This window comes from Stylophora pistillata, chromosome 4 (assembly GCF_964205215.1).
Source record: "Stylophora pistillata chromosome 4, jaStyPist1.2, whole genome shotgun sequence".
Lineage (NCBI taxonomy): Eukaryota > Metazoa > Cnidaria > Anthozoa > Scleractinia > Pocilloporidae > Stylophora > Stylophora pistillata.
Window position 1 is genome coordinate 22,210,454 of NC_142522.1, and position 27,320 is coordinate 22,237,773.

At 38.3% G+C, this 27,320-nt stretch overlaps 3 protein-coding genes across 4 annotated transcripts in view; 1 reads left to right on the forward strand and 2 right to left on the reverse strand.

Annotated features, from left to right (window-relative positions):
* LOC111323669 (BRO1 domain-containing protein BROX) overlaps positions 1-14,292 on the reverse strand; it is a 20,288-nt gene extending 5,996 nt beyond the window's left edge. The window contains exons 1-15 of one of the 2 annotated variants that reach the window (XM_022927075.2): positions 14,056-14,292; positions 13,846-13,960; positions 13,682-13,704; positions 11,783-11,900; positions 11,632-11,679; positions 11,451-11,541; positions 11,315-11,361; positions 9,712-9,819; positions 8,765-8,813; positions 8,399-8,462; positions 7,905-7,974; positions 7,272-7,333; positions 6,702-6,780; positions 5,347-5,426; positions 5,082-5,149 (exon numbers count right to left, since the gene is read on the reverse strand). In XM_022927075.2, coding sequence (XP_022782810.2) covers positions 5,082-5,149; positions 5,347-5,426; positions 6,702-6,780; positions 7,272-7,333; positions 7,905-7,974; positions 8,399-8,462; positions 8,765-8,813; positions 9,712-9,819; positions 11,315-11,361; positions 11,451-11,541; positions 11,632-11,679; positions 11,783-11,900; positions 13,682-13,704; positions 13,846-13,960; positions 14,056-14,165 — 1,132 coding nt within the window. In that variant the 5' untranslated portion in view covers positions 14,166-14,292. Of the gene's footprint in view, positions 1-929; positions 1,807-5,081; positions 5,150-5,346; positions 5,427-6,701; positions 6,781-7,271; positions 7,334-7,904; positions 7,975-8,398; positions 8,463-8,764; positions 8,814-9,711; positions 9,820-11,314; positions 11,362-11,450; positions 11,542-11,631; positions 11,680-11,782; positions 11,901-13,681; positions 13,705-13,845; positions 13,961-14,055 lie in introns of those variants that run through there. The other variant, XM_022927061.2, reaches the window with a different exon arrangement.
* Positions 14,293-14,374: 82 nt separating this feature from the next.
* On the forward strand, positions 14,375-18,686 carry LOC111323670 (uncharacterized). Its single transcript, XM_022927077.2, has 5 exons — positions 14,375-14,732; positions 16,405-16,591; positions 16,910-17,125; positions 17,288-17,467; positions 18,261-18,686. Exons 1-5 carry the CDS (start codon positions 14,550-14,552, stop codon positions 18,563-18,565), a joined length of 1,071 nt encoding a protein of 356 aa, XP_022782812.1. The 5' UTR covers positions 14,375-14,549; the 3' UTR covers positions 18,566-18,686.
* Positions 18,687-22,063: 3,377 nt separating this feature from the next.
* LOC111323614 (cephalotoxin-like protein) lies at positions 22,064-27,108 on the reverse strand. Its single transcript, XM_022927003.2, has one exon. It carries the CDS (start codon positions 26,722-26,724, stop codon positions 24,445-24,447), a length of 2,280 nt encoding a protein of 759 aa, XP_022782738.2. The 5' UTR covers positions 26,725-27,108; the 3' UTR covers positions 22,064-24,444.
* Between the last annotated feature and the right edge of the window lie 212 nt (positions 27,109-27,320).

A 27,320-nucleotide genomic window follows, 5' to 3' on the forward strand; every position in this document is an offset into this window, starting at 1 on the left:
CACTGAAAAAATTGCTTAAATTCATTGTTTGAATTTTAGTTTCACCAAATCACCACGATAGGAAAGGGGTATTTACCAACATGATACCATCGCTTTTCTCGTTTACTGCTTAAAAAATATTCCGTAAGAACAGTAATCCATCTGTGTTAAAAACAACGAAACGCCTACAGGTATGTTTCCTACCCTTTAAAGAAAGTTGCGTCTACCTCTCGAATAATCAAGACTAGTATTTTCTCGACTTTTCCGTTCGATCTTCAAAAGAATTCCCATTTCTCAAGCTACTGCTCAAACCAACCTTATGCATTAAAATATTTATAAACAGTGATAGCAATATTCCAGTCTTCAAGCTGATTCAACTTTTGTTCTTTTAGATTTAAGTCGACCTCTGTTAATTTCTTAACTTTGTTTGAAATTTTCGCTCGAAATGCTAATTTTCGTTTAGCGCCTTAGGGGCAAATAAACTCGCGTATTTTCACACTTGTCTGACCACTCGTGCGCATTGTTGGTACATTTGCATCTGTAAAGCCTCTGTTAGCTTGCACTTGATTACATTATTTCAAAGTCGTTCAAAAGCACAGAAACACGTGTTTTTCTAACAAGGCTTGGAATATCGTCTCTTCAAAAACCAATAAATGACAGTGTTGGGGATTCTCTGCCAAACCGAGAAGAAAAGAGGGTGTATTTATTTGGAAGAGCAACTCATGCAGGAAAAGAAAAAGCAAATTAAATTAAACTGCAACGAATGATATAAATTAAAGACAAAATGAACAGACTGGTGAAAGATGCGTCTCCACGCGGTGAGATTCGATAAACTGACTGCGAAGGAAAAGTTGTTTAACTAGAGATCAAAAGGACTAAATTGGATGCAATCAACGATTTATCAATAAATTATAAATATATAGTTAGTAAAACATGAAAGCATCCTTAACCTTTTCTCCTCTGTGCTGACTTTGGTGATGTCTGCGGCGAAATTTTACTTTGTTCAGAAACCAGCAAAGCTTCCTTCTCCGGGCCGCTGTCCTTTTTATCAGTGCCAGACTCAACATAGCTTCGTGTTTGCCCATAAATGCTTTGAGTAGCATGCCCCATGGACTGTGGCCTACGAGATGATTGGTTTTCCTCATATTGACCAGTTTTCCCTTCTTCTGCTAGTTCTTCTATCTCCAGCATCGATTTATAAACCGGCATCTCAAGATTAATCTTCGCCTTTGGGGTCGGCGGTTGAACTAGTTCATATTCTTGGCGGAGTTTCTCGACCGCACTCTCGAGAAGTCTTCGTTGACCGACCGGTAAATTCAAATGTGGATAGTCGTCTTTCTTTAAGGCCAGAACCGCGGGCAAGCAATCAATTTGATGCGTTTTCACCAAAATGTCAATTGTGCTTTGGTTGATAAATGAATCTTTTGCCCAAGCTTCAAACAATTCGGTACTCCCAAAAGTATCATGTCTTCGTAGTGGCGGTGGTTTACCAGTGGAAGAATCAGGCGAGGACGAATCTTCTTTCGACTTAGCAAAGAAAAACATGCCCGTGTGATTTCAATTTTTGCCAGAGTAAACGGAAATCGAACGAGTCACTACAAAACCATTTGGGCGTCGCAGACAATAGTTGATGGACTCTTTAACGAACAGATGGGAATGTCCATTAAATTCGGTGAGCCACGTCAATGCATAATTTTCAATCAAGTTTTCATGTCCTTTTCCGGCCACATGTCGTTATAAAATATTCGATAACAACATTTGTTGAACGAAAAGCGGAGATAATTTGTACAATTGACCGACAAGCAATAAGGCTTCTTACATAGGTTTAAAAGAATAGGGGAAAAAACTCCTATTTGGTCTTGTTAATGATGACAATAACCTCCTTGCCCATTGCTCAGAATCAATTAGGGCTAAGATAAAAAAAAGGAAAAGAGCGAACCGCAAAAGATATATTTTTATCGAAGCGCAGAACTATTTTCTAGTATTTACGTTATTGGGCAAAACCCACGTAAATAATTATTTGTTTTGTACATAGAAAGATGTTGATTCTAATTGGGTATAGTTTGCGAGGGCGACTAAGATGAATATTTTCCTACATTCCCTTTGAATAGTAACCCGGATTCAATGTCTTTCCTCACACTGAAAAAAAGAAAATTGAAAGACACGATCACGCAGAAACGTTTCGAGTATATTTACAGTACTTGTTCTCGCCCCAAAATATTTCCCTTTTTTTGAAGTTGGCAAAAATTGAAAATTAGTTTTTTTTTTCTTTTTAAAGCGTCATATAAGACATCATGATAGCTTTAGAGTCATCTACTTCCTCATACATACGACAGAATTTCAAAACGAAACCTTGCTAGGTGCGGTATATATTTTTGTTTGGTCTATAGCCTTTTCATCCGTTTTTTTAAATCTTAAAACACAAAGCTCTTACGACAACATAGAGCGCCCTGATGAGAAACGATACGAGGCAATTTTCGGACAATGAAACATAAAACAATGGAATTTTAAAGCAATCAGTTGATCAGGTTGTCAAAAGCATACTGAAATCGCAAATTTGGCCGTTCGATCTCCAGGTTTTTCCTTATTTATAAATTAAAAAGAAAAAATTACCAAACTAAAGGAGATTTATAACTATTTTCATGCTTAGAGCAACCTTGATAAATGGATTATCGTAAAATGTTTGGTTTTTAGTTAACTACATTATACCAGATGGAATCTATCGTTTCGTTTATCCAGGCATTATTTAATACTACAGTTATCACTGATTCCGAACAGGCGCATATAATTCGGCAATCCCAGAGTATTCGTGTAAGGCGAGAAGATATAAAAACTGAACCAAACCTTCGCTGTACATTCAGCCAATGACCAAGCTATCAACAGCTAAAATATACATGTAGCCCAGAAGAACCTAAAAAATTTACCTTCCGTTTACGTAAATTTGTCTTTATACTTTTTACTCCAACTAAAATGTACCTGGAGGGTAGAAGTTACTTTTTCTTCGAAAACAAAGTTATTTGGTTATATCGGAATCGATCAAACGATGACGAAATTCCTTATTGGTAACGATTAACCCCTTCTTCATGATGTTACGGAAACTCTGATTCTACGAAACATTCACAAATGAGAAATTGCCAACTTCAATAACCACTGAATGTTTAAAATATATTTATTTGTCGTAAGATCATAACGTCATACTACTTAGAGTCGTAGAATACTCGAATAAAACCCTTGTTGGCAGACGATAGGCCAGTTTGTAAATAAATGTTGTTCAAAATCCGCCTGAACCGATCGACAATATTTTACATCTTTGTTTCTCTCATCATGGGGGGCGATAAACTGAAACAAAAGATAAACTCACAAAAGGCTACTTTACATATTAAAAGAAGTTAAAACCAATGTAAATAGTTTATGGAATGAACACCGTCTATACTTTGAGAAACAAGGAACGCTTTACAGACATCATCAAGACATTGAATTGGACCCAAATTAGCACTAACGTTAAAACATGTTTATTGAAAAGCAACCTGATATTTCAACATTACAGAGTGAAAATTGTACAAAATGGACATGCATCCTGGATAAAAGGAAATTACTTGTCATTTGTTCAGTCCTTTTTAAAAGCAAACAGAGGGAAAAATTAAAATAACTATTCTTATATATGACTTTCCACCTGTTGATTCGTATGCTAATAGCTGACCATTTCTTCACGTATTTACATATCCTCTTGTTTCTAGTAAAATAAGACTTTACTGCTTTTATAATAACCTTAAGTGCTAGGAGTCTTCTATCGGCTAAAAAAACTTGTACTTTACTTGAAAAGCAATTTTCTGTTACCATTATATTTAACTAAATCCTCAATACTATTGACGACTTACGAATCAAAAAGGTATTCGAAAAAATCGCTGTTGACGGATCTTCTTCCAAACGGTTAGGATTAGGATTTAACTACCGGTTCATTGAAAGATGGGCTCACACCCCAAAGAGAAGTTTATACGAAAAGGTATGGGGCATAGGCCTCTTTTTTACATAGTTCGTTAGGATGATTAACCAAGCTCGCAAAGCCAGGTTTAGCAGTCGGTCAGACTAAAGTAATATAGAACATAACGGACGCTAATGTATTGTGAAAAAGGTTGCAGTTTGGTTCTTCAGTACTTCAAAACTGGTAAACTAGAAGTGCCTCAAATCATCAAAACAGTTAACAGTTTTTTGAATTCATATATTTCAGGATCTTTCTTTTTAAGCTGTGTTTCCCGACCAAGCGCAACGACATTGAAGTATTATTTACATTATACTATGAAAAAAAAAAATTAAAAATCGACAGATCAAGAGCTCTCGAGTTTACCCTCTTATTTCCCAACTGGATTTAACGAACCAATTACCCTTTTTCACAGTTTTTTTCCAGTTTAGACAGGTTTGAAGACCGTCTTTCTATTTGAAAACTATTTTTCAAAAATAATTAAAACCGCGGATAACAACAAACTGTTCAGAAAAAGTTAACTGAGAAGGCTGCAATGGAACTCGATTTCTAATTACAAAGATTGAAAGATCGCAAGACGTAATAACCTCAGTTCAGTTTTCTCTGACGCAATATTTTTCCTCACAAGGTTTTGAGATGAAAATTGACTCTGAAGGAAAATCACTAACAATTCTCTGCATGAGTTGAACTAAATCCGAGCGTGCTCCATTCGTTAAACACCCCTGAACAGGAAAATCGAAGGCTCACATACTAGTGTAGAAGCGACGTGGATTGAACTCGTTTTTAGTAGCTTCGTTCCCAGGGTCAGTTTTTCCTTTTCCGTCTTTTAAAGAAAACCGGACAAAAAAAAAAAAAAAAAAAAACCCTATAGTCCTTCTTTCGTTCGTTTCGGGATGGGAAGAGGGATTGCGTCCTTATGGATTCTAAACTGCGGCTCTTAATCTAAATTAATCACTCTAACTTAAATAAAAAAAAAACGCTCAACCATCCATAAAAAACTTTTACAATGGAGAAAGTCGTAATCAGCGATTTGAGAGAAAACATAAGATCTCTTCCTAAGGAGATAAATCTGAGAAAAAACACGATCAGTATCACGACGCTAATCGATGTTGTCAGCTTGTACCTGCATCCGGCGCGCCCGCTTCCACTTCTCCTTCGGGTTGAGTTATGTCTGAAGCCTCCGTGACGGTTCTGAGCGATAAAACCCAATTGTTGCAAACAGCAATCAGTATCAACAGTAGCAAATTAATATTGGTACACAGAGTATTTTCTTTAACTGAAGAAGCGATGGGTCCAGTTTTGAGTAGCTTGAAACGTTTAGAAGTTCGATTTAATTTGAAAAGCGTTTATTTTCCAGTTTATATGAACAACAAAGATATGGTACTTACAGAGTGAGATCCTCTCCAGATGGTAGTTCAAGAGCAGCCACGTGGACCACACATTTAGGATCCAAGGGAGGTGGGCATTCCTGGCATAAACATGGGGACAAAGAAAATCAATAATGTCGATCACTTGATGGTGGAATGTCATGGATATATCTGAGTATTAAGGCTGAAAGTTTCTAAAGAAACTGTGGTACTGCGTCGGTGGGGGTAACAAGGTAATTGGTTATATCAACTAAGTTGAAATGGTAAATTGGCCACCGTAACGAATAAAAAAGCTGACGTTTCGAGCGTTAGCCCTTCGTCAGAGCGAATGGAGGAATTGTGGGTTGTATGTGGTTTTATATGCCGAAAGCGGAGCTACGCCATTGGTAGGAACATGGCAACGAGAAAAACACGCATAAATTAGTGAAATGAAAAGCGTTCGTTGATACCTGTGGGTTACGGTGGCCAATTTATTATTTCAACTTAGTTGATATAACCAATTACATACGTGTATTGCTCTGCTCTGCGGAGCCGCGCGCAAGCGGATACCATCTTCAAGAAAATATGGTAGCTCTTCCAGACGACAAAATCTTGATGACACGTGAAAACTGTATGTCCATGCGTAACTCAAATAACTTTTGAATTTGATACATTAAACGCAATGGATGGATGGCTGAAGTAATCTAGATTTATTGGGTGGTATAGGCGCAGCAAAATAAGACCTCCGAACTTTTTACATTTTTAAAACTTTCGAAATATTCAAAAAGGTTATGTCCTCTGAATATTATTTTTTAATGTTGATACAATGTACTTAAACTGTTGAGTAAATTTGACGAATCACCCGAACAAGGCATAACTTCAGTGATCAGACGTGAAAAGACAACAGCTGAGAATAAATTCCAGAGTTCTGCTATTAGGCTCCGCTGAAGTTAAGCATTACATTTCCCCCTGCATGGCAAAACTACTAAGTCATCTATGGAAAGTCTCTCGAATGGAATTCTGTTTTTCGAGACGTCCTTATGAAGACTTGGTGATTCGAGTTAAACTTTTAAAGCGATATGATGACAGACAGTGTGAAGATTTCTTCTTTCGATGGAAACGCCTTCAGAAAAGCAGGAAAAGATTTCTTCTTTCGATGGAAACGCCTTCAGAAAAGCAGGAAAACAGTGAGTCTTAAGCGAGAATTTACATGGAAAGCGTCTGAAGAAACGTTTTAACCTAAATCTAAAACTGACTTCTGGAATCGACATGTCCTTGGCGAAGCACTAATTGTCCCTCTTTGTCCCCTTGCGTTCTCTTATACAAACAGATTGTTTAGATTAACACTGTATGAAGGCTAAACAAAATACATACTGTACTCCACAAGTCTTTCATACCTCCGGCAATTTTTGGTGATATATCAAGTTATTTTCTCTGTCACTCTTTGCTTTCTTTTCATTTAACACCTTTTTAACCCTAGAAGAAAAGACAAAATTAATTTGATTAAGACATTTCTTACATCCATTTTGAAATCACAGGTGACCTTTGCAGTCTGATTGGCTCTCATCGGTGCAATTTATTCACGAATGTTAGCACCATGTTTTAGCTCCAAGTCACATCTTTTTCCCAGTTTATGAGAAGCCTCCATTAAACCACAATAACCAATCATATTTCAAGGTTTGTTGAGAGCAACCAATCAATTTAGAGGAAAATGAAAGGCAACTTTTTACAAACCAGCTCAGCACTGGCTCAATAAAGTATTTGTACAGACTCAAAAAATCCTCTATTTAGGCCGCTGAATAATGCAATTTCAAAATGGATGCAATAAAGTGGTAATTAAACTTCTTGTCGTGAAATTTTGATCCAAAATCATACTTGTGATTTCAAATAAAATTACAAGTAGATGTAACCCCCTCTTCATGAATGCAAAAAACAAACAAAGAAAGAAATTCTTTGAAGTACTTTACTTTTCAAATTGTGCTGATTCAGCCAAGTGAAGTTTGGTTTTTGGTTTAATTTTATCATATTCCTACAAGGAAACAAGAAACAAACACATCATTCTTCAAATGCCAAAAAAAAGGAACTGATCTCATCACCATGAATATTGATGAATCAAAGTTAAAGGGTATGGGCAAAATGGTAAAGAACCTAACTGGTAAATAAACATTATTTTCAACTCCTAAAAAGTATAGGGATCACCACAGACTTGTAACTCTCATTCAAGAGGCTCTTTAAATTCTTTAACTATTCATTTTGTAGTCTCTTGGATTATCCCTTTCACTTCCAAGATCACGTCTATATTAAGTAATTCTTCTAAATTCTAATTGTCTGCTGAATTCAAAGAATTTGGTTTTGGATCAACTAGCAATCCATCAATTGATATTTTTCTTTATTCTCATTTCTTTTCTTCTCAAGATTCCTTATCATTTTCACATGACCACTCAAATTATTCTGTGCCAGTTTCCAGGTGATTATGGAACTGTTTTACATTAACCACTCCATTCTCCTTAATATCTTTTCAGAATTTACATAGAAGGCACTTAAATAAAGATGTAATTAATAAAAATAATCCATATGGATTGGGTAGATGTTACACTTACTTTAGATAGATGAGTTGCTTGGCTTAGGTGCTTGAATCCCTCACCTAACACCACAATAGAGTCACCACACCTGAAAAGCAATTAGGAGGAGCAAAAATCACTGTCATGTAAAACAATCAAGATACAGTGTTAGGGATTCAGTAAATGTACCAGTAATATCAGAAAAGATGGTAACTCATAGGCACTGCAATCCTTAGATAAAAAAGGCCACATATTTATTTGGCATGTAGACTTTGGGTATTCCACATGGTTTCCAATCTAAGACCTTTGGATATGATGCTCTGGCCTGTTATAAGGCTTTGATAATCAAGAGGTAGCCTGTAACTGAATGGTACAGCAGCATATCCTGCAATCTGAATCTCTATAGTTTGAAGCCCCATGGGACTCAGATTCTTCTCTGTCTCAAATGCATGACAGATAAATAACAATTATCTCTTTTGAATGAATTTTGTCACTTTGGGCATCCTACAATGTAAGTGAGCTACAACACTTACTTTTCTTCAGTCTCCAACAGGTGAACACCTTGATAGCACCTTGCTAATGCCATGTATGTCTCACCTGTAAGAATGGTGATGTACAATGTTTATATGTCACCATAAAGTTGAGAAACCAGGACATAAATATTCTTGTCAGAGCACTGCCTCATTCCATACTGACAACTGCACATTCATAAGAACCATCATTATGTGAAAAAATGGATTCCTACAAATAAGGGCGAAGGGAAAATGGCCCTTCCACCCAACTCTGGTCCATCGATCCTTGTGATACAATACTGAAGTTAAGTAATCATACCACCAAACCATTATGTAAATTGTTTAAAATGTAAAATATCTTAAACAAACCCAGTCATGGTTTAGTACCTTGAAACCTTAAGTATGTTGACCATTTTTGTCCTTCATGATGTGAAGCCTAGTGAAGAAATGTGGTAAGAGTAGAATTCATCTGCTTTTACTTCCTACATCTAATTTTTGCAAATTATACAGTGTAGCAGTACTTCTCTAGATTTGTTTTGCATAAATGAAGAGTGGATAAGGAACTCATCCAGGCTAATCTTTGTCCTGGTTGCATTAGCTGTCTTAAAATAACTTAACCATCTCAAACTTCATAACAGTGAGAACAGTGCTAGAATCTTAAGACTGCAGGGAAAACTTTAGAACCAAATGGTTTAATTTCTTTCTTGTAATACTGGGTTTCCTTTAAACACTTAAGTGCGGTTAGAAAACGTGGTCCATGTTACGTTACTACAATTGTACCTAGCATTTAATTCTTTGGTGAAACAGAGTATATCCTAATATTTACATGTATAATTATGCTCTTGGGTGCACAGAATTAATGCTGTTTGCCACAGAGATGGCTGACAATAATTCAGTCACAAAATCAAGTCAGTGCTACTAAGCATCAGGGTTCAAAATCCCACCACTCAGTCAGGGTAACAAGTTGAGGTAAAATTGTACTAAGTAAATGTATAATCATTATTTTACAGGTTTTGTTGGTCAGAACAACTATGCTCAAGACAGTGGTGGATCCAGAGCTTGAGCTAAGTGGGGAAAGGGGGCTAGTTTCTTTGTATATGTACACCTGCTAGCTTTTCTTCCTTCTGTGATTAGTTTTTTTAACTCAAATAAGGGGGGAAGCCTGACCCCATGGCCCTTCCCCTAGGTCCACCACCGCAAGAGATGAAAATCTAGCATTTCAATTCAACTGTGAACTCTGCATTGTTACCAGTTAACTACAGTAAATATGTATGTCTTAGTTATTAGTCTTTCCTTTCAATTGAAATTTGAGTGGAAGAAAATTGGAAACTCACATCAATTTCTCCAGCTGCAGCAATATACTTCTGTGATACATCATGACAGAGTTCACTGATGAGGGAGGCCTTGTGGTTTTTACTGACAGCTCTTCTGATGGTGACACTCTTTTTAAAACATCAATAAAGGAAAGCTTATAGTTTTCTTCAAGCAAAGATTTGATCTCATCACTAGTAGATATGAACAAGCTTAGAGAGCCGTTACTTAATGATCACATAAAGCTACTTTCATCTAGTTGTACCTGTCCACTAAATCAAATAATTTTCTTCAAGTATCATGAACCAATACCTCTAGCAGATCTGCTGTCATGTTTTCAAGATCAATCTTAAAAAGTTAGCCATTCAAAATCCAAATATGTCATTAAAACTACCAATAAACTGGTGTGATTTCTTTGCAACTATCAACCTGAGCTTTTGATGATATAAAAGTTAGCCCCCCCGTTATTTCCTTGGGCCTAAATTTTCTTGTTGACTATAATGTGCCCAGTTGTTCAAAGCTTTGTTAAGATAACCCAGGATTAGTGCAGAATTTTATTTCAGATCTGAAAGCTATAAAAGGAAATCCAGCCTAATTTTTTTTTGTCTACAATGTAGTGATTGGATGCTCTAAAGAAAGTAGAGAAAATTGTCCCAAACAGGCTTTTGAACAGAGGAATTAGAGAAACGCGGATGAAAATTTAACCCCAGGTTAACACTAATCGGCTGTTTAACAACTGGGCCATGGTGTTTAAAATACCTCTGTCAACTCCCATAACTGACCAGGAAAGAAATTCTCCTTACAATAACAATGCTAATGTATTGATATGGTAGAAAGCACACAAGTGAAGAAAATAAGCCAGAAAAATATCAATAGGGGGATTATTAGTTGATCAAATACCACATCCTCAGAACTAATCCTATAAGTAATTAGTAATCAAAGTTTAATGTCTTTATGTGGGGCATGGTTACCCATATTGCCTGAGCCAGAGGCTCATGTATGAAATGCAAGACAACAACCCACCCATCCCACCCAAGGGGAGGACATCCATCAAACAGTAATCTCGTGCATAGGAAATTAACGTCTCCTACCCCTAACCCTGTAGGAGACGGGACCTCCATTTATTCGTCCCTATCCAAGAAGACTAGAATATCTAAACCATTTCTTGATGTTATAGAAAGGCAGCATATTCTTCTCAATTATTTTAAGACCTTGATTGTTGGTCCGGCCGGGGCTCGAACCCTCAACCTCCCGCACATCAGTCCAGCACTCTATCCATTGAACTAACCGTTAAGCTTGAACGGGAGGTGGTATAAGAATTGTATAGAAGGCAGTGGGGAGAATTTCTAATGAGATCTTGGGAGTGAAAGGGTTAATGGCATCGCAACACAAATTAACCTACCTTAACAAAAAGCTTTTAAAAGTAGCCTTGACCAACATTTAACACTTGTGAATAATTCTAACTGTTTACAAATATTTTCCAACACTGTTATAATTATGTTCTTTGGGGTATGGGGTTTATGTTTTACCAACCTTGTTCCCAGGGTCTCTCATCTTCCCGCTTCCTGCCTTGCCCCAGGGGGGGTGGGAAGATAAGAGACCTTGAGAGCGAGGTTGTAGATTTACCTGTCCCTCAGCAAGTGACTGAAGATATAATGCACTCAGTATTGGAACTATAGGGTAAAAAAATTAACATCAGTTTTGTAAGTACCTGGTGTTAATGAGTGAAAAAATCACGGCAAAAAAGTGGTTTCAAACTGACCAGTAAGATCTTTGCTTCCTTGGATTAGACTTGCCCAAGATTTTGCAGTCTCAAAGATACTTGCTGCCATCTTTAGGGAATTCAGGCTTTGCTGAGATCAAATATAGGATGTAGTGTGAACACAATAGTAGCCATTGCACATGAAACTGTCACATGAAAAAGTGGACAAGATTTTTCTTACTTTCATTTTCTCTTCAGCCCCCTCTTCATTTATAATGCTCTCATTGACCTGTATAAGGTAAATTGGACAGAAAAATAAAGTTCGCTGTTGTTTGAATACTAAATTTCAAGCTCTTTGACATCAAGAAGTTTTCAAAAAGAGTCTTACTCACAAGATGAGCATCCTCTAAGTGCCATATTCCAGCTGCTAACATCACGGATGCCATATCTTCATCTACATTACCGGATACGGTTTTTTCATCATCATCCATAATGTTAGACCATTTAAATCTGTATGAGTAAGTTAAATTATTTAGCCCTTTGAAAAATGTAATGGCTTATTACCTTAGAACTCCCCTTTAGCTGCTACAGATTTCGCTGTAAATTAGTTATGAGAATTTGGTGTTAGATAAAGAGAAACTTCCACTTGATAAGTTTGAGTATTCTCATCACCTGTCTGCTTGATAATATATGAATACTATAGGGAGAAGTTACATATTGATCACATCTGAGAGTAAAACGCTGATAGTTTCTAAAGAAAGTGTTTGGGGCTGCGTTGGTGGGGGTAACGAAATAGTTTGAATATATCAACAAAGTTGAAATGGTAAATTGGCCACCTGTATGATTATAAAAGCTGACGTTTCGAGCGTTAGCCCTTTGTCGGGGCCAATTTTGTAATGGTGGCCAATTTACCATTTCAACTTTGTTGATATATTCAAACTATCTCATTACCCCCACCGACGCAGCCCCAATTTACAGTTTCTTTAGAAACTGTCAGCCTTTATTCATTCAGCTTTTATAATCGTAACGGTGGCCAATTTATCATATCAACAAAGTTGAAATGGTAAATTGGCCACCGTTACGAAATTGGCCATTCGCTCCGACGAAGGGCTAATGCCCGAAACGTCAGCTTTTATAATTGTAATGGTGGCCAATTTACCATTTCAACTTTGTTGATATATTCAAACTATTATGAGAGTAAAAGGGTTATTAAAGGTGAGCATGCTTAAAGTGCCTATGACACTTATTTTTTTTTCTATTCTTTATCAAAATATAATGACTCTTAAACATGTTTTTGCAACATTTGTGGTATTTTGCCCTTTTCTGAATTTTTTATCAAGCCCTATAATCCGCAGATAAAATGTCTGGCCGAGCAAAGAGGGACTGGGCGCCATGACGTCACAGTAGGAATCTTGTGGAGAGAAATATTCTTCATCGAGTCAGGGGTATTTGAAAAACCCCAAACTACACATCGAAAAGGCATTTTTTTGCTAAAAAGATTGTAAACAGTAGCTTCCACACTCACTTTGCTTCTTTGATAAACTTGGTGTTACAACCGTTATGTCACGGGTTCCAGTTACTGTGCTCTTAAATGCAGCCAAAGAGATACGGGGAGCCTAAGTTCGATACAATTTTGGACTTTTATCGCCTCGTAAAATAACAAAGACGCATCAGAATCACCCACAAATCTTACCAGACACCCTCTACAATCTATTTTTATAATTTAATGCTAAAAAAATTGGTGTCATAAGGACTTTAATTTTTGATCAGTTGTTCTGGAACTTTACTATAGTTAACCCTAACCATGGTCACTGTGAGTTATTATTGAAAAGGAAAGTCACAACACCATTTTTGAAGCTGAAGCAAACAGTGCTGCTTAAATGGAGGTTTCCTCAGAACTCATGATCAGTCCTTGTTTCTTGATTCTCAATCGTCAATCCGTCATTCTCAAAAAACTTAGAGATCAAGGCTTGCATCATGTTTTGAGATTTACAGGGCCATTCAAGAAATTATTGAGGGCATTTCAAAAATTTTCAAGATGAAAAATAAAATGTCTTTTCATATGATTAGTTGTTCACACAGGTGAAGCATCTTCCCCTTTGTCTGTTTCCTTGGGTAGAAAGTGTTGCAGCATGCATTGTGAGGTTGTTCAAACCATTTTTTGACGCAAGTTGATCCCAGGTTTCTGATAGAATCTTTTCAGGTTTGCCTTACAGAAGTGGTCAGTTTTACAGGTTATTATGAAATTACTAAAGATCTTAAGACTTTGGGTTTCAACGCTTTCTACTAACCTGAGTCTGGAGAAACTCTTGACCTAGAATGGAAAAGGAAAATTCACATTTATCAGATTCTCGCTTCCAAATGATAATTTTGGAGGTAAAGCAGCTTTAAATATGACTATGAAGAAGAGATATGAAAAAGAAATATACATATATAATTAAATAGATATGCTCACCTTCTGTAATATGCTTTTTAAGGTGGTGTTCATTGAAACGTATTCCCTAAGAGTGTTTACAATTGTTTCACTCGATCCATCAGTTTGTTTTAAAGCTTCTTCTAATCCTTGGCGTCTGCAAATGAGAAGAAGGAGAAGGAATTAGTGGAAAACACCAACAAAATTTCTTACGGCTCGACTAGACAACACTGAAATTATTGGCGTGCTTACTTTCTTGTGGAGTCATGAACGAAAGGTGCCAAATTATCCGGTACTCCTTCAAGTGCCATTCCAAAATTAATGCGATCCGTAAGCTTTCTTCCACACGCAGGATGTGCCATACTCTTGACAGAGACACATCCAAATAAAACAGATTTAAAAACCGTAAATAATCATGTGTTTGACTTGAATTACAGGAAAGAACATTGTTATTGTGATATTTGAAGTATGTGATACGAATTGCACCGAACGCTGTTCAAGACGACTGTAGTGTCAGGTGTAGCGTCACGCTCGAGTTTTGGATCAGTTTGAGGCACACAAACACTGGCTGGGTTTATATTTACCCAGTAAGTTCGGGTTCTACCCAAAAAGCATATGGCGTGGAGTCAATGGAGTTACATGCATGTCTAACCTGGAACCATGAAGCCCATAGATTGTGTGACTCTTAGTAGATAGCGTGATGGTCATTGTAACTGTTTACTTTTCATCACGCAATATTTGGAAGCATGTTGATTTGTCTCGCTTTCAGACGAGTCTCATTTTCTTCTTTGAAACACCTAAGGAAAACTCACTTGTCCGCGGTGGCTAATATGTCGACGTCGATGAAGGCAGTTGTGATACATGACTACGGTAATTCTAGTAAACTTAGCTACGAAGATGTGCCAATTCCTGAACCAGGACCTGACGAGGTACGTAGTTTGATTCCATTGTTTACTTAAGTAAAAATATAATATTTTTACTTAAGTAAACAATGGAATCAAATTTATGGTTGGCAGATGCACTCGTTCAAACCACTTAACTTGACTGTACGGTGTTTAGTGTCATTGCACCACAAATGAGCCTATCTTTACGACAAGTTTTTAAAGTAGCCTTGACCAACATTAAACACTTGTGAATAATATTCTGTTAATAATAATAATGGTAAAGATGCACTCGTACTCAAACCACTTAATGCTCCTCCTCTTTCTTAGAAGGTTTTTTAGAAGTACTTTTTTCTTCTGTTTGAGCAGACAGCGACTTCAAAGGACCTAAGTAAATAGGTGGTGTCTGTTAGAGCTGAATCAAAATAGTTTTACTGATGTAGGTTTGTAGATATTCTAGTCTTCTCGGATAGGGACGAATAAATGGAGGTCCCGTCTCCTACAGGGTTGGGGTAGGAGACGTTAATTTCCCACGCACGAGATTACTGTGTGATGGGGTGGGTTGGGTGGGTTTATTAGAGGGCCATGTGTTAGAAAACTCTTTACTGGGTTAATCATGTATCTACCCTCTCGAAATAAAGAACATTATATTATATTGTATTGTATTGTATTGTATTGTATGTTGTATTTTCTTTGTTTCCAACTCCTCATGATCACACATCAAAAAACAGCGACAAGAAGTCTGTATACTGTACCCTTCCACTCCCATGAGCGACTAAGACAGAATTTCTCCTTACAATATCAATGCAGTATCAAACAGACATGTGATGAGAATAAAGAGAAATATCAATTAGGGGATAAATTGTTGATCCTGTACCAAATTCTCTGAACTAATGTCATATGAATTGTATAGCAGACAGTAAGGAGAATTACTATTGAGATCTCAAAAGTGAAAAGGTTAAAAGTAAAGTTAAACACCTCTGCTATAGGCGGATTCATGCTGATGTCATTGTTTACATTTTTGCTCATTTGCATACGGTTTTGCATAAAGAAGGAAGCATGTTAGATACAAATTGACTTCAGGCAGGTAAAGAACCAGAAAACCTTAGTACATGGTGAAATTTTCAGCTCTTTGGGTGTAATATTCAAGGTCCATCAAAAACTGCAAAATTTCTGGGTGGCAAAAGCGCTAATGAGCTCATACATTCTATGTAAAATTTTGAGTTTTTACACCCGTGTTGCACAAAAAGTATTCAATGCATCAGGCTCGTATTCATTGGCTGAGTTAATCATACTTTGACCTTTCGATATTCAGAACTGATTTATTTTTAGCTCCATCAGAAACTCAATTGCTTATGCTAATGAGGCAAATATTGTAAACAAGGATTCCCCCGTAATCACCTCGAATGTGGTGATTGTAATATGATGCATCCTTGACTAATGGGAACATGTGCAGCCCTATAATCACAAGAGCAGTGATACTGTTGACTGCTTATAATCACTTGTGGACTGTGTAACAGATGAGAAATACCCATCAATAAATGTGGTTAATAATAAATTTTATCCATAGATATTGTTCCTTTCACATGTGTTACTATCCTGCCCCAGGCAACCCCTGAAAGGAGTTTTATGTGTCATTTCAGTTTTTGTGTCATTTCAGACGATGGCAAAGGGAAAGTTTATCCAACCTCTAGATCTATATACTTCATTTAACATGCAGGTCCTGGTAAAGAATCATTTTGCTGGTTTAAACTTCATTGATACTTATGTCAGACAAGGAATCATGAAACTAGTACAACCTGGAGGAATCTTAGGATTTGAAGGAGCAGGGACAGTAGAGAAACTGGGTTCCGGTGTTCAGGGTCTCTGTGTAGGAGACAGGGTTGCATTTGGCTTTATTGGCACGAGTAAGTTATTATGAAGGCCACTCATTAAAACTTTTCACATTTCACTTTACTTAAGTCTGCCCTCCAGCCTCCCAGCCACATGGTCATTGCTCTGAAACATAATTTACAGCTTTTTTCTCTGGGTATGGCCAATTCCTTCTTCCTGATCTCTTTGACCTTGATCTCTATGATGGGAGAGGGGGGGAACGTATGCAATTGACTCATTACCTCCTCAACAAACCTCATCAGCTATTGTATAACATTACCTCTTATAACTTGTATGCTCAAGTCACCCTTGTTCATACTTATATTTACCATAACTATCTTTCTTGTTTGAAGGTGCCTATGCACAGTACAGCAAAGTTGGTGCCAAACATGCTGTTAAAGTTCCTGATCAGCTCACCATGGAGCAAGCTGCCAGCACCTTATGGCAGGGTTTCACTGCACATGCATTTGCATGTTCTTCTTATCCAATCAAAGCTGGAGACAAAGTTTTGGTTCATGCAGCTGCTGGCGGAGTCGGCAGCTTGATTACTCAGATTGCAAAGAATACAGGTACAGGCAATCTCAATTTTTTTTGTTGTTTTTTTTTTTTAAGGGCAACAAACTTTTTTGTCAAAATTAAGGTAAATACAATAAATGGAAAACCAATCAAGTAATTTCTTCTTCATCTTTGTCTTCTACTTTTTCATTTAAATTTTTTGCGCTGATTAACAGGAGCTTTTGTGATTGGAACAACTAGCACTGAGGCCAAAGCAGCAAAAGCGAGGGAAGCTGGTGCCGATGAGGTCATACTTTACTCACAGAAAGATTTTGTTGAAGAAGTCAACAGGATTACTGATGGAAAAGGGGTAAATGTTATTTATGATGGCGTGGGAAAGACGACATTCCTGAAGGGTAAGTAATTATGCGTGAGAACTGTACACTGATCCAGGTGACGCGCAAGCATGGCAAGAGGTACATTTATGCGTTATTGACCCAGTGTTAGATATAGAACGATTTTTTATTAATTTCCGTAAAACCAAAACCAAAGTAACTAAAACGACCAATCAGAACAGAAAAAAAATCTCACCAGGAGCGAATAGAAACTCAAAGTGAAAACAAGCAAACTGCCCAAAGGGCGGGAAAACACGGATGACCAAGTCTTGAGTGGTTTTAATTTTGAATCTGATTGGTTAACAAAGTTCAGGACCAATAAGAGAAAAGAAAACCAAAACTGAAGCAATCACGAATAACTTTCGACGCCCACTTGATAATTGTTCTGTACGCTTTGGAACTTCGTCTTGGTTCATTAGAACGCAAAAGAAAGGGTGTGACATCCAACCATCATTATGGATCAAGCATGGTTAATAAGAAACAGTGAAGTGAAAACTTATACGAAATAATGGCAATGCGAATTTACAAAACTCGTCATGGTTGGGCTCATTTGTCAAGCTTTCCCTAACTTATTCGGGGAAAGTGGATGGCCTTCTTCTGTTAGATTCTCCTCCGAATAGGGATCGAGAATTAAAATTCAAAATGTGCGGAAATAAGGGATGCACCGTTGTAACAGGTGCAGGATTTGAATATACCGTAATAAGAACTTTAAGTCAATGCCACTCCTGTTATCTGAGTTTTAAATGATAGAAAGCATCTGGCGAATGATTTGTTGACATAAAGGGAACTCAGTCGTCCTCTTTCTTAACTCTAGATTTCGGTTGTCTGGCACGCCGAGGAACCGTTGTTTTATTCGGTGGAGCTTCGGGTCGCCCTGAGCCTCTCGATACCAGCGTACTTGCCAAAGGTTCATTTTACGTCACATATGGCGTCAATTTTCACTTTGTGGAGGATCCAGCTGAATACAGCCAGAGAGCCACAGAGCTTTTCACTTGGTTGACGGAAGGAAAACTCAAATTTAGCGGAGGTATTACAGTGGTTCCCTTGTCTGATGTGAAAAAGGCGCATGACATGCTAGAAGGGAGGCAAACAACTGGGAAAGTTCTTCTGCAGCCATGATAGATCGTGGAAAGGTGTAGACAGTAAATAGCTCGTAGATCTTTCTTCCATTTGAAGTACGTACTTGTACTCGCACTCTTTGGGAATAAAAAAGTTTAAACAGCGGTCAGCTGTTAGGGAATGCTTTAGAATCTGATGTCTTCTTTTGCATCCTGGCTTGTTTATAATGACCAAACATCGGAATGCTTGTGCGTGCTTCTGGAAATCCAAAAATGTTGTATAGTTTTAGATTGAGCGGCGAAAAATATCTTGGCAGGGGTCGAGAGATAGTAAAGACTTGGGAAGATACTAAAAAGAAAATTGAATAGATGCATCAACTTCTTTTGATCCGTATCTGACTGATATTTAGCGCACAAGGAGTGGAGGAAAGTAATAAAGGTAACGGCAATTGAGAAGGGGGTTAAGGGAAACCCGTAGCTGTCATCTTCGTGGTGTCCTCGTTATGCTTCTCAGTTCACACTTTGTCATGTTGTGACACAAACCTTGTTCCCAGGCACTTTCTGTACTCTCGAGGGAGGAAAAGGGAGAGCTCCTGGTAACGAGAGCCCCTGGCTCACACACCTTTATTTTTTCAGACAACTCGTTTAGAGAAAGAATAAAATCCTAAGCCTTATTTTTCAGCGATTAAGGTAAGGAGTTGTGAGTGACATCTTTACGTAGCATGTAAGTTCTTGAAGTACAAGCACTTTATAAAAGGGGTGTGAAGAAATCGAGCCTACATTGAACTAAAATAAACTCAACGGAAATAATAGAACAATTAACAGAAATAGCCAAGAAAAATGAACACTCGTGAAACCGCACACAGACTCATTTAATTTGATTAAGTTGGTGATTATCTGATTTTACCGCACCGGATGTGGGTCTGTGATATAGGATTTAGTGACACTTGAGAGTTTTACTGACCAGAACCTCGTCGGTGGTCTTGAACACAGACAGCATTTTATAGAGAGAACAGCAAATTCGAGAATTAGAGCATTACGAAAAATTGAGCCTTGTAACCCAGAAGGATTCAGCCAATAAATTCTTTACATGGGGACACCTCTTCTTCGTTGTAACGGCAGGTTTCAGTACCAGCGTGTCTTTCAAAAGCCTGGCTCCTAAATAAGAATTGACGAAAAACAAAGAGAAACAAAAACCGGTTTCTTCATTGCTTCATCTACCTGTTTTAAGGTAAGCCTTTCTTTGTGAAGCACGAGCTGTCGTTATTAGATATTTTTCAAGTTTTTCTCGGAAGGCTGTATCATTGACACAAAATTTACTGCTCTTCGTGTGTAACCGAAACTGATGTGGGTTGGACCAATCTGCGTAAGTATTTTGCTTGTGTTTGGCTTACACTAGTTTAATTCACGTAGAAACCGTTGGATTTGTTTTGTGGATTAGGATAGCTGGTGTCTTGGTGTACGTTTTTATTATTCCGTCCTGGTAAAGAGCTCGTAAACCATCCTGCGATTCGACCCTGGCAGAGCTTCATAAACTAAAATTATATTAGAGACTTGCAATTGGGTTATAGTAAAAGTAATATCAACAGTTGTGTGCAAGCCAAGTTAAGTCAACCCAAAATAGTTCTTCGACTTGTTTCTCTCGAAATTCCTAATTGGCAAATATTTCACACGCATGATATTGGCACCAACCGATAATACAAGAGTTTGAAAACAGGGTCTATCATGCTGCGAAGTTACCACACCTTTCGAAGCTGCATCAAGATCCTGGGCGCGTCTCCTGACCACAGAACGCAACGTGCTTGTTTTTCGTTTTGATTTGTGTCTTATGTTCGTTAACCGTTTCCCATGGGTACTTCTTCCAACACGCCATTTTTTACCAATCCCAGCTTTGTGCAGCCATTAGTGAAGGGAGTCAATGAATGGAGCCGTCAGGGAGAGGCTGATGATCCACGTGGGGGGGGGGGTGATTTTGCTTGGAATACCAAAGAGCAGTTAGTAGAAGGACAGTACAGTGGTATTTACCTAGCCGTAGACGTACTGTACTGGGACACTTTATAGGTAACCGACTTCATCAGTTGTTTCTACCAAAAATTGAATGTGAGAGAGTCCCGGATTAGCCCGTGCTCTGTACATGGCTTAGATAGAGCGTGCATGGTTCCCATAACCCTATAGATAAATCCAATACATACAAGAATATATGGGTAAGAAATTAAAATTATTTTGTAGTACTTTCTGCTGACGCTATTTATTTATTTACCTATTTCTGCACACTTTTCATTAACCCTAACTTGAAACAATACTGCAAGCAAAGAGCACGATGGTGTAATTGACAATAAAACTCTGCGTTCAGAATTTGATAAACTTCTTGACTCTCATGAATGTTTATCATTGCCGTTTGCCTTGTCTCCTCACCTCCACTCATAGAATGTGAAAGGGAAGTTAAACAAAAACAATAAACACACCCCTTTTGTATAACGGTAGAAATTGTAATTATCGTGACTGAAAGATGCGCTAGCATGCATCAGTTGGTTAGGCAGGCTTGATGAGCTCACTACCAACAGTTACATGGTTGTAGTTAAACTGAAAAGACTTTGATAATTGTATCAAGTAGTGAACAAGGTGTCTTGTCAATGCGATACACTAAGCAGACACTTATCACGACACAATTATCATCATAAGGAGAAGATGTAGAAGAAGAAGGAGAAGAAGAGGAAAATGAAAAAAGAGACTAAAAAGAAGACGAAGAAGAAGATGAATACGAAGAAGAATAAAAGAAGATGAATACGAAGAAGAATAAAGGAAGAAGAAGAATAAAAGAAGAAGAATAAGAGAAGAAGAAGAATAAAAGAAGAAGAAGAATAATAAATGATGAAGAAGAAGATGAAGAAGAAAAAGAAGAAGAGGGCGAAGACAAAGACGAAGATGAGGAATACGACAAAGAAGACGAAGAAGAAGAAGACAAAGGAGAAGAAGAAAAGAAATTGGGAGTGAAAGCGAGAAAGTGACCCTCGAATTTTCCTCCACGTCTTCGTTTTTTCTTCCTTGTTTACGCTTCCTAATAAGCGAGTTACGCTCCTGACAATTAAATGATATCTGCAAATGTGTGGTTTGAGTCAAACGCTGAAGGAGGAATAAAAAATAACCTGCGATTAGGTGTTCGCGTTTCTTTTTGCTCAAACCAAAGTGCTCAGCGGTTTAAAGTCTCAGATAATACGCATGAAAACTCTTTAAAGCGGTCTCAAAAGTGGCATCCTTCGACAATGTAAGAGTTTTGAAACGCAGTAATGTACCTAACGAATGCGCCAACGCTTAGAACACATGAAAAGGGAAGTTTTAAAAGCGCATTTGAGTAGACAGGGCCTAAAACTGTTGATATATGATGTTATTTGGTTTTTTTTCTTCAGGTGGGGCCATATCCTGTCCGGAAAGAAACCAGTCTCGTGAAACGTATAAACCCAACAGAGAAACAATTGGTTTCTTCCACCCCTAGCTGTCTTCCTACAAAAGCTTTTTTCAACGTTTCTGTATTAGTACTTCGTGAGACAGTAAAGTTCGCTTGTTATTGTGGTCAACAAGTTTATTATTGACTCGATCCAGTTGACCGTTCGTAACGTCAAATCCGGTCATATCCTAATACACTTGATTGGTTGTGCCTGTCATCATCAATTACTGAGAATTTGATCTATCACTATATATAGCTACATCCTACTTAATACTCACAATACGTTTCCAGTTAATCAGCAAAATCATTGGAATCATCACTTTTTTGACTGAACTTAAGAAAATCACTAAATTAACTAAGTCACAATCCTGTTGGGGAAAAGATTTTGAATTGAAAATCCAATTCATTTTTTTCTTGCTGGACTGCGTTTCTACGGTAACAGCAGAAATGAAAGCGCAAGAAACCACGCTGTTCAGAAGTTGTGAACATGTACAACGCGATGCAAAGGATGGGTCGTTGCACCACTATACTGTTAAAAAAGGTGGCCTCTTTATGCGAGCTGAACCACTAACCTATTTGAAAACAGCTCCAACACCCTATTATCTTAAAAGTACCGAAAGTTAGTTAGCGGTTTTGCTTTCAAGCACTCTATCATGGTTAAATAACTGGGGGTACTTTTTGCGACGTGGTCCCTTCTTTTAAAACTTTTAATAAAGCATAGGCAACTAAATGACTGCGAGCTAGTCTATCCTAAACCCAAACTAATTGCAGTATTTCAGTGTTATTCTACGATCAAACTTAGTAGTTCCACAGCCCTTTTGCATGGAACGCAGTCAGGATAGTTCTCTGTCTACTAAGCTCACCTAAATTATTTGATGAAAGACTGAAACAAAAACATAGTGGAAGAGTTTGGTTTAAAAGGGCTATTTCAAGAGTGTCTGCCATGAATTTAACAAGCCAGAGGCGATGCTTGTACCGATGAAAACTCAAAATAACGTTTCAGTTTTGTTTAAGACTATCTTACTACTGTGCAGTCTAATAAAAATTAGGACTTCTTGCCTACAGATGGCCAAAATGGAAACGAACAAAGATTTAAAAAAGTGGTCCACTGTTTTTCAACTTTTAACTCTCCTGTCTAGTAAGAACCATTATAAACCGCTTCTACGTTGAAAATTAACTTGTCCTTCTGTTAGAGATCTGAGACCAATTTGTGTATAGAAATGTTCTAAGTTTTGAATTAACCCGAAGTTTGCCTCAAAGACCACAAAATAACCTGAGATAGCTCCTTTAAATAAAGAATTTTGAAGACCGATTTAGGCGTTACGGTGTCGTTCCTAGCTTCCATCTGTGCACATGCAACTCTACTCATTCAAAATTGCCTGGACCTACGACTTTAAAACATGTTTAAAACATCTCACATTTCAAGTCGTGCTCAAAGAGTTTCACGTTGTTGGTAATTTTATTTTGATTGCAATTTGTAATGCACGTTTGAACGAGCCGGGGCTTAGAATTTGTGTAATAGAAATGCTTTAATTTATTACGGCAGGTCTGCCGTCTAGGACCCGTCGCTTTCAACGATGTTCGTACCGCCTAAATCGGCTGAATCATGATAAATATGACCCTTTCAAGAATGATGATGAGATAGAAAAAAAAAAACAAGAGATATGAAAATTCAAAAAAAAAAAACCACAAAAACAAGCAAAACAATCGCACTATTAGCAGTAAATGTCCTGCCGTCTACATGACCCCTAGCGGGCAAAAATGTCCCAGCTTTCACAACTGCACCATCTTTTGTCACTTTTAGTTATGTAAATGCCAGGGCAGGTTCGGGTTCTGATGTCCTTATTGTCTTGGCTCAGCCAATACCCTCTCCGGCCACACTTCTTTGTATCTCTGGAATCCCACCTGCCGTAACCGGGACAATTCCTCGTCGGACAAACACTTCCACTGCCCCAGCAACTCAGCCAGTGGCCCGCACCATAATAAAGAGCGATTGAGTCACCATATCTAACAGGTTCCCCACGACTGTAGTGTGTCAAATACAGTATGAATGTTTCACTGCTGCAGGAACTCCAATCGCTTCCCGTCATTTGACTTCCAGGACAACCTCGAAGTTTGCAACGATCAACACCACAGTTGACAGTGCAATAACAGCTCAACCAGTTATTTCTTCTGGCGTTACTTCTCAATGCTATCAAGTCACCCGAGCGAGTGAAGTGTGGACATCGAGACCTGCTTTCGTCATCGTTGTTGCGACAATCATTATCTCCATCACAAAGCCAACTCTTACGTAGGCATCTTCCATTGGAACATCTGAACTTCCCGTACTGTGCAGAGCAGCAGTCTTGGGTCTCGCATTTTGCAGTCTGGTAATGTGATCCACCTTGGTCTCTTTTGCAGTTATTGACATTGCTTGTCCCTAAGCAACTTCTGTAACGGAACTTGACCCCTCCTCCACAGCTCTTCGAACAGCGACCCCAGCGACCAAAATTTCCTCAAACGTATTTACATTTTGGTTGAGAGTCCCATTTTAAGATATTGCCGATCTTCTTGCAAGTAACTTGTCCCGGAGTCGAGCGCCTCTGCTTGTTGCACCTTAAAGTTATAGTCATGCCTTCAAAGGTCAACTGGTCCTTGCACGAAACACTCGTACCACTAACACTAATAGGATCACAGCTGTATTTCTTCCAGTATTGCTTGTATTTCTGTTGCCGACTTTTGAAGATGTTTCGTATGTACTCTGCTTCTTTCTTGTACTTTTTGCGGAGGTTTTCTGTTTCTCCTTTCGTCTCAAGCAACCACTTTTGATGCAGTAAGAGCGCCTCTCCCAATGCCTGGTCCAAGTAAGCTAAGCTGTCTCTGAAACCCTTGATGTCTTTATTGTACTTTGCGGAGCAACCGCCTCCGTTGTGACTTAGGTATTCTCGCTTGTACGAATTATAGATGTCGTTTCCAGGGGTGTCTAAAGTACCTTGACCAAGAATCATCTTCTTCAATCTGTTCTGTAGCTTAAAAGTAGAAACTGTCTGCAAATACTTATCGATTTTTCGACCAAACTGATCAAAAGTCATCTCGTTCTTCTGGAGTTTTGCATAGAGATCTGCTATATCTTCTACGGTGTAAATTATTTGGGAATGTTTGATAATGTTATTCGTGTGGGCGAAGGAAGCCTTGATCTTCTGTAAAACCACGTTTAACTTCTTGGACAGCGACCTTATGGAGAAGAACACGTCCACAGTGGTAGGAACGTTGTTTACAACTTTAAAAGTTTTTCTTAATTCCGCGATAAGCTTATCGATGGTGTCATCGAAGTCTAAGCGTTTTTCACACGATCCTCCTTCGTAGTTCTTCTCACAGATACATCGATGAGTTTTCGTGAATGGTATTTGCCTGCACTGACCATGGCTACTGCAACTGTCTAACTGACATATATTGTTGATAGTGTTGACTGCTGATGCAATAAACCCGCACCTGGAGCACTGGTATTTAACAACCCGCTTCAGCGTCGAGCTTCCGCATCTCTTCGTAGACAGAATGTTATTAGCGGCAGAGATATAGTCGGAATTGCACCCACCGCATTTTTTGAAAACTAGCAAGGTCTTGGCTTGCGTAATATCATTGCAGTTTGCAGACGACTTAGTGTCCTCGAGAACTACAAAATACACCTTTATTTTCTTGGGATCAGAGCGGTCCTCTACCCGAAAATATGTACTGCCACGTATCCTTGGACGGTCATTCTTGACTGCTGCCACTGCCCATGTGTACCAGGGGTACTTGACTTTTAGTTTTTCAAAGATGGTTCGAACTATGCCTTCACGGGTAGAGCCTTTTACTGTCTTCAAAATCTTGTTAGCATCCCTCTTCGCGTGGCTCAGAGAGTTTCTTCTGCAGTGCCAGACTCGATCGTCAAAGGCTCGACGAATTTTGAAGAAGTACGTCTGGATGTCTTTGAAACCATTCTTGGCTCTACTTTGGTAGCCCTTGAAGTAGTAGTAAGTCATTTTCTGCTGAGCAGCGCTGGTCATTATGTTTTTGATGAGGATCATTAATTCTGACAGCTTCGTTATATCGCAGCCAAATTTAGCGATAAATCTGTCGAAGATGTTTCGCTGGGTGATAGTCTCTGGCCGAGCTGCCATTCTGTAGAGGTTCAGCAAGTTGCCGTCCAAATTATTGTTTTCGTAATATTTGACGTATTCTTCGGCGAGCTTTACTTGTTCTATTCTTCTTGTTTTAGTCCCCATTAGCTTGCGGATGCTGGATAATTTCTTGGCTCCATTCCTCGATTTATACTCCCATTTGATCCAGGTAGACAAGAAAGTGTTGAAAGCGGTATTCGCATTGATGGATTTCTCGATTTCGTCGAGTTTCTCGTCCAGACGATTCAGCTTATTGTTGACTTCGTTGAAGCGTTTGTTTATCAAACCTGTGATGACATCGAGCTCACTTGGCATAAAGAAAGCAAACACGAAACTTGCAACGGCAGATACAGCCTGCACAGCTTTAAGAGCTTTGCCAACTTTGGAACCGATCTTGGCTAATTTTGTCTGCTTCTGCAATAAATCAGCACTTTTCGTTTGAGCCGAAACCTTTCGCAACTCCCTGATGGTTTTTGCTTCAGCCTGAAAATCTTCGTTAACAGCATTAAGTGAAAACTGAGCCATATCGAGAGCCGCATTTACCTTGGCCTGCTCTCCAGGGTCCAACCCGGAACTTATTGCACAGAAAAACCATGAAAGCCAAAGAATTTCTGCGAACCAAACAACCTTCCTCATTCCTGTAAACAAACCACGTGTAAGTTATACTGCAAAGAAAAAAGAATAAAGACACGTTTTTGATAAACAGAAACAAAATTCAACTTTCTTGGAGAGAGGTCAAATTTGGTAAAGATCAATTATGGAAACCGAGTTATCGCAAGAACTGTTTTTGCCTCAAAAAAAGTCGGAAACTAGGGGTTGACAAACATGGACAAAGTTCCATAAGAGCACACGAAGCGGGAATCTGGAATAAAAGCTTGAGCGAAAACAAAAACAAAAACACTATATTTGCAGGATCAATCTAGGCAGGGAAGTCAGTCAATACAAGAGTTCCGGAATTTCTATCAAACTGACTTTTTGAAAGATATTTTCATGAGAACAATCGCGCTACTAAGATAACGTTTTATTTCATCCAGCGTAATTTTCGCATTGCTATCGGAGGGGTTCAAAACCGTAGAATAAATCATTCTTAACCGCAAAACCACAAAAAAACTCGATCATAACCGAAAACCGTTTGCAAAACCGTCAAAACCGATTAATTTCACTCCCCAATCGCCTCCATCACAACCCTAATCGATCCGACACAGTGGTGACAAGGTTTCGTGGCTATTCGA

What these genes read in the sequence shown, in the direction of transcription:
- LOC111323670 (XM_022927077.2), top strand. Translation starts at nt 14,550, where the DNA reads ATGTTGATTTGTCTCGCTTTCAGACGAGTCTCATTTTCTTCTTTGAAA. An exon ending in CTGAACCAGGACCTGACGAG is followed by an intron (nt 14,733 to 16,404) that starts GTACGTAGTTTG and finishes TTTAACATGCAG; the next exon opens with GTCCTGGTAAAGAATCATTT. An exon ending in TCAGATTGCAAAGAATACAG is followed by an intron (nt 17,126 to 17,287) that starts GTACAGGCAATC and finishes GCTGATTAACAG; the next exon opens with GAGCTTTTGTGATTGGAACA.
- LOC111323614 (XM_022927003.2), bottom strand. Translation starts at nt 26,724, where the DNA reads ATGAGGAAGGTTGTTTGGTTCGCAGAAATTCTTTGGCTTTCATGGTTT.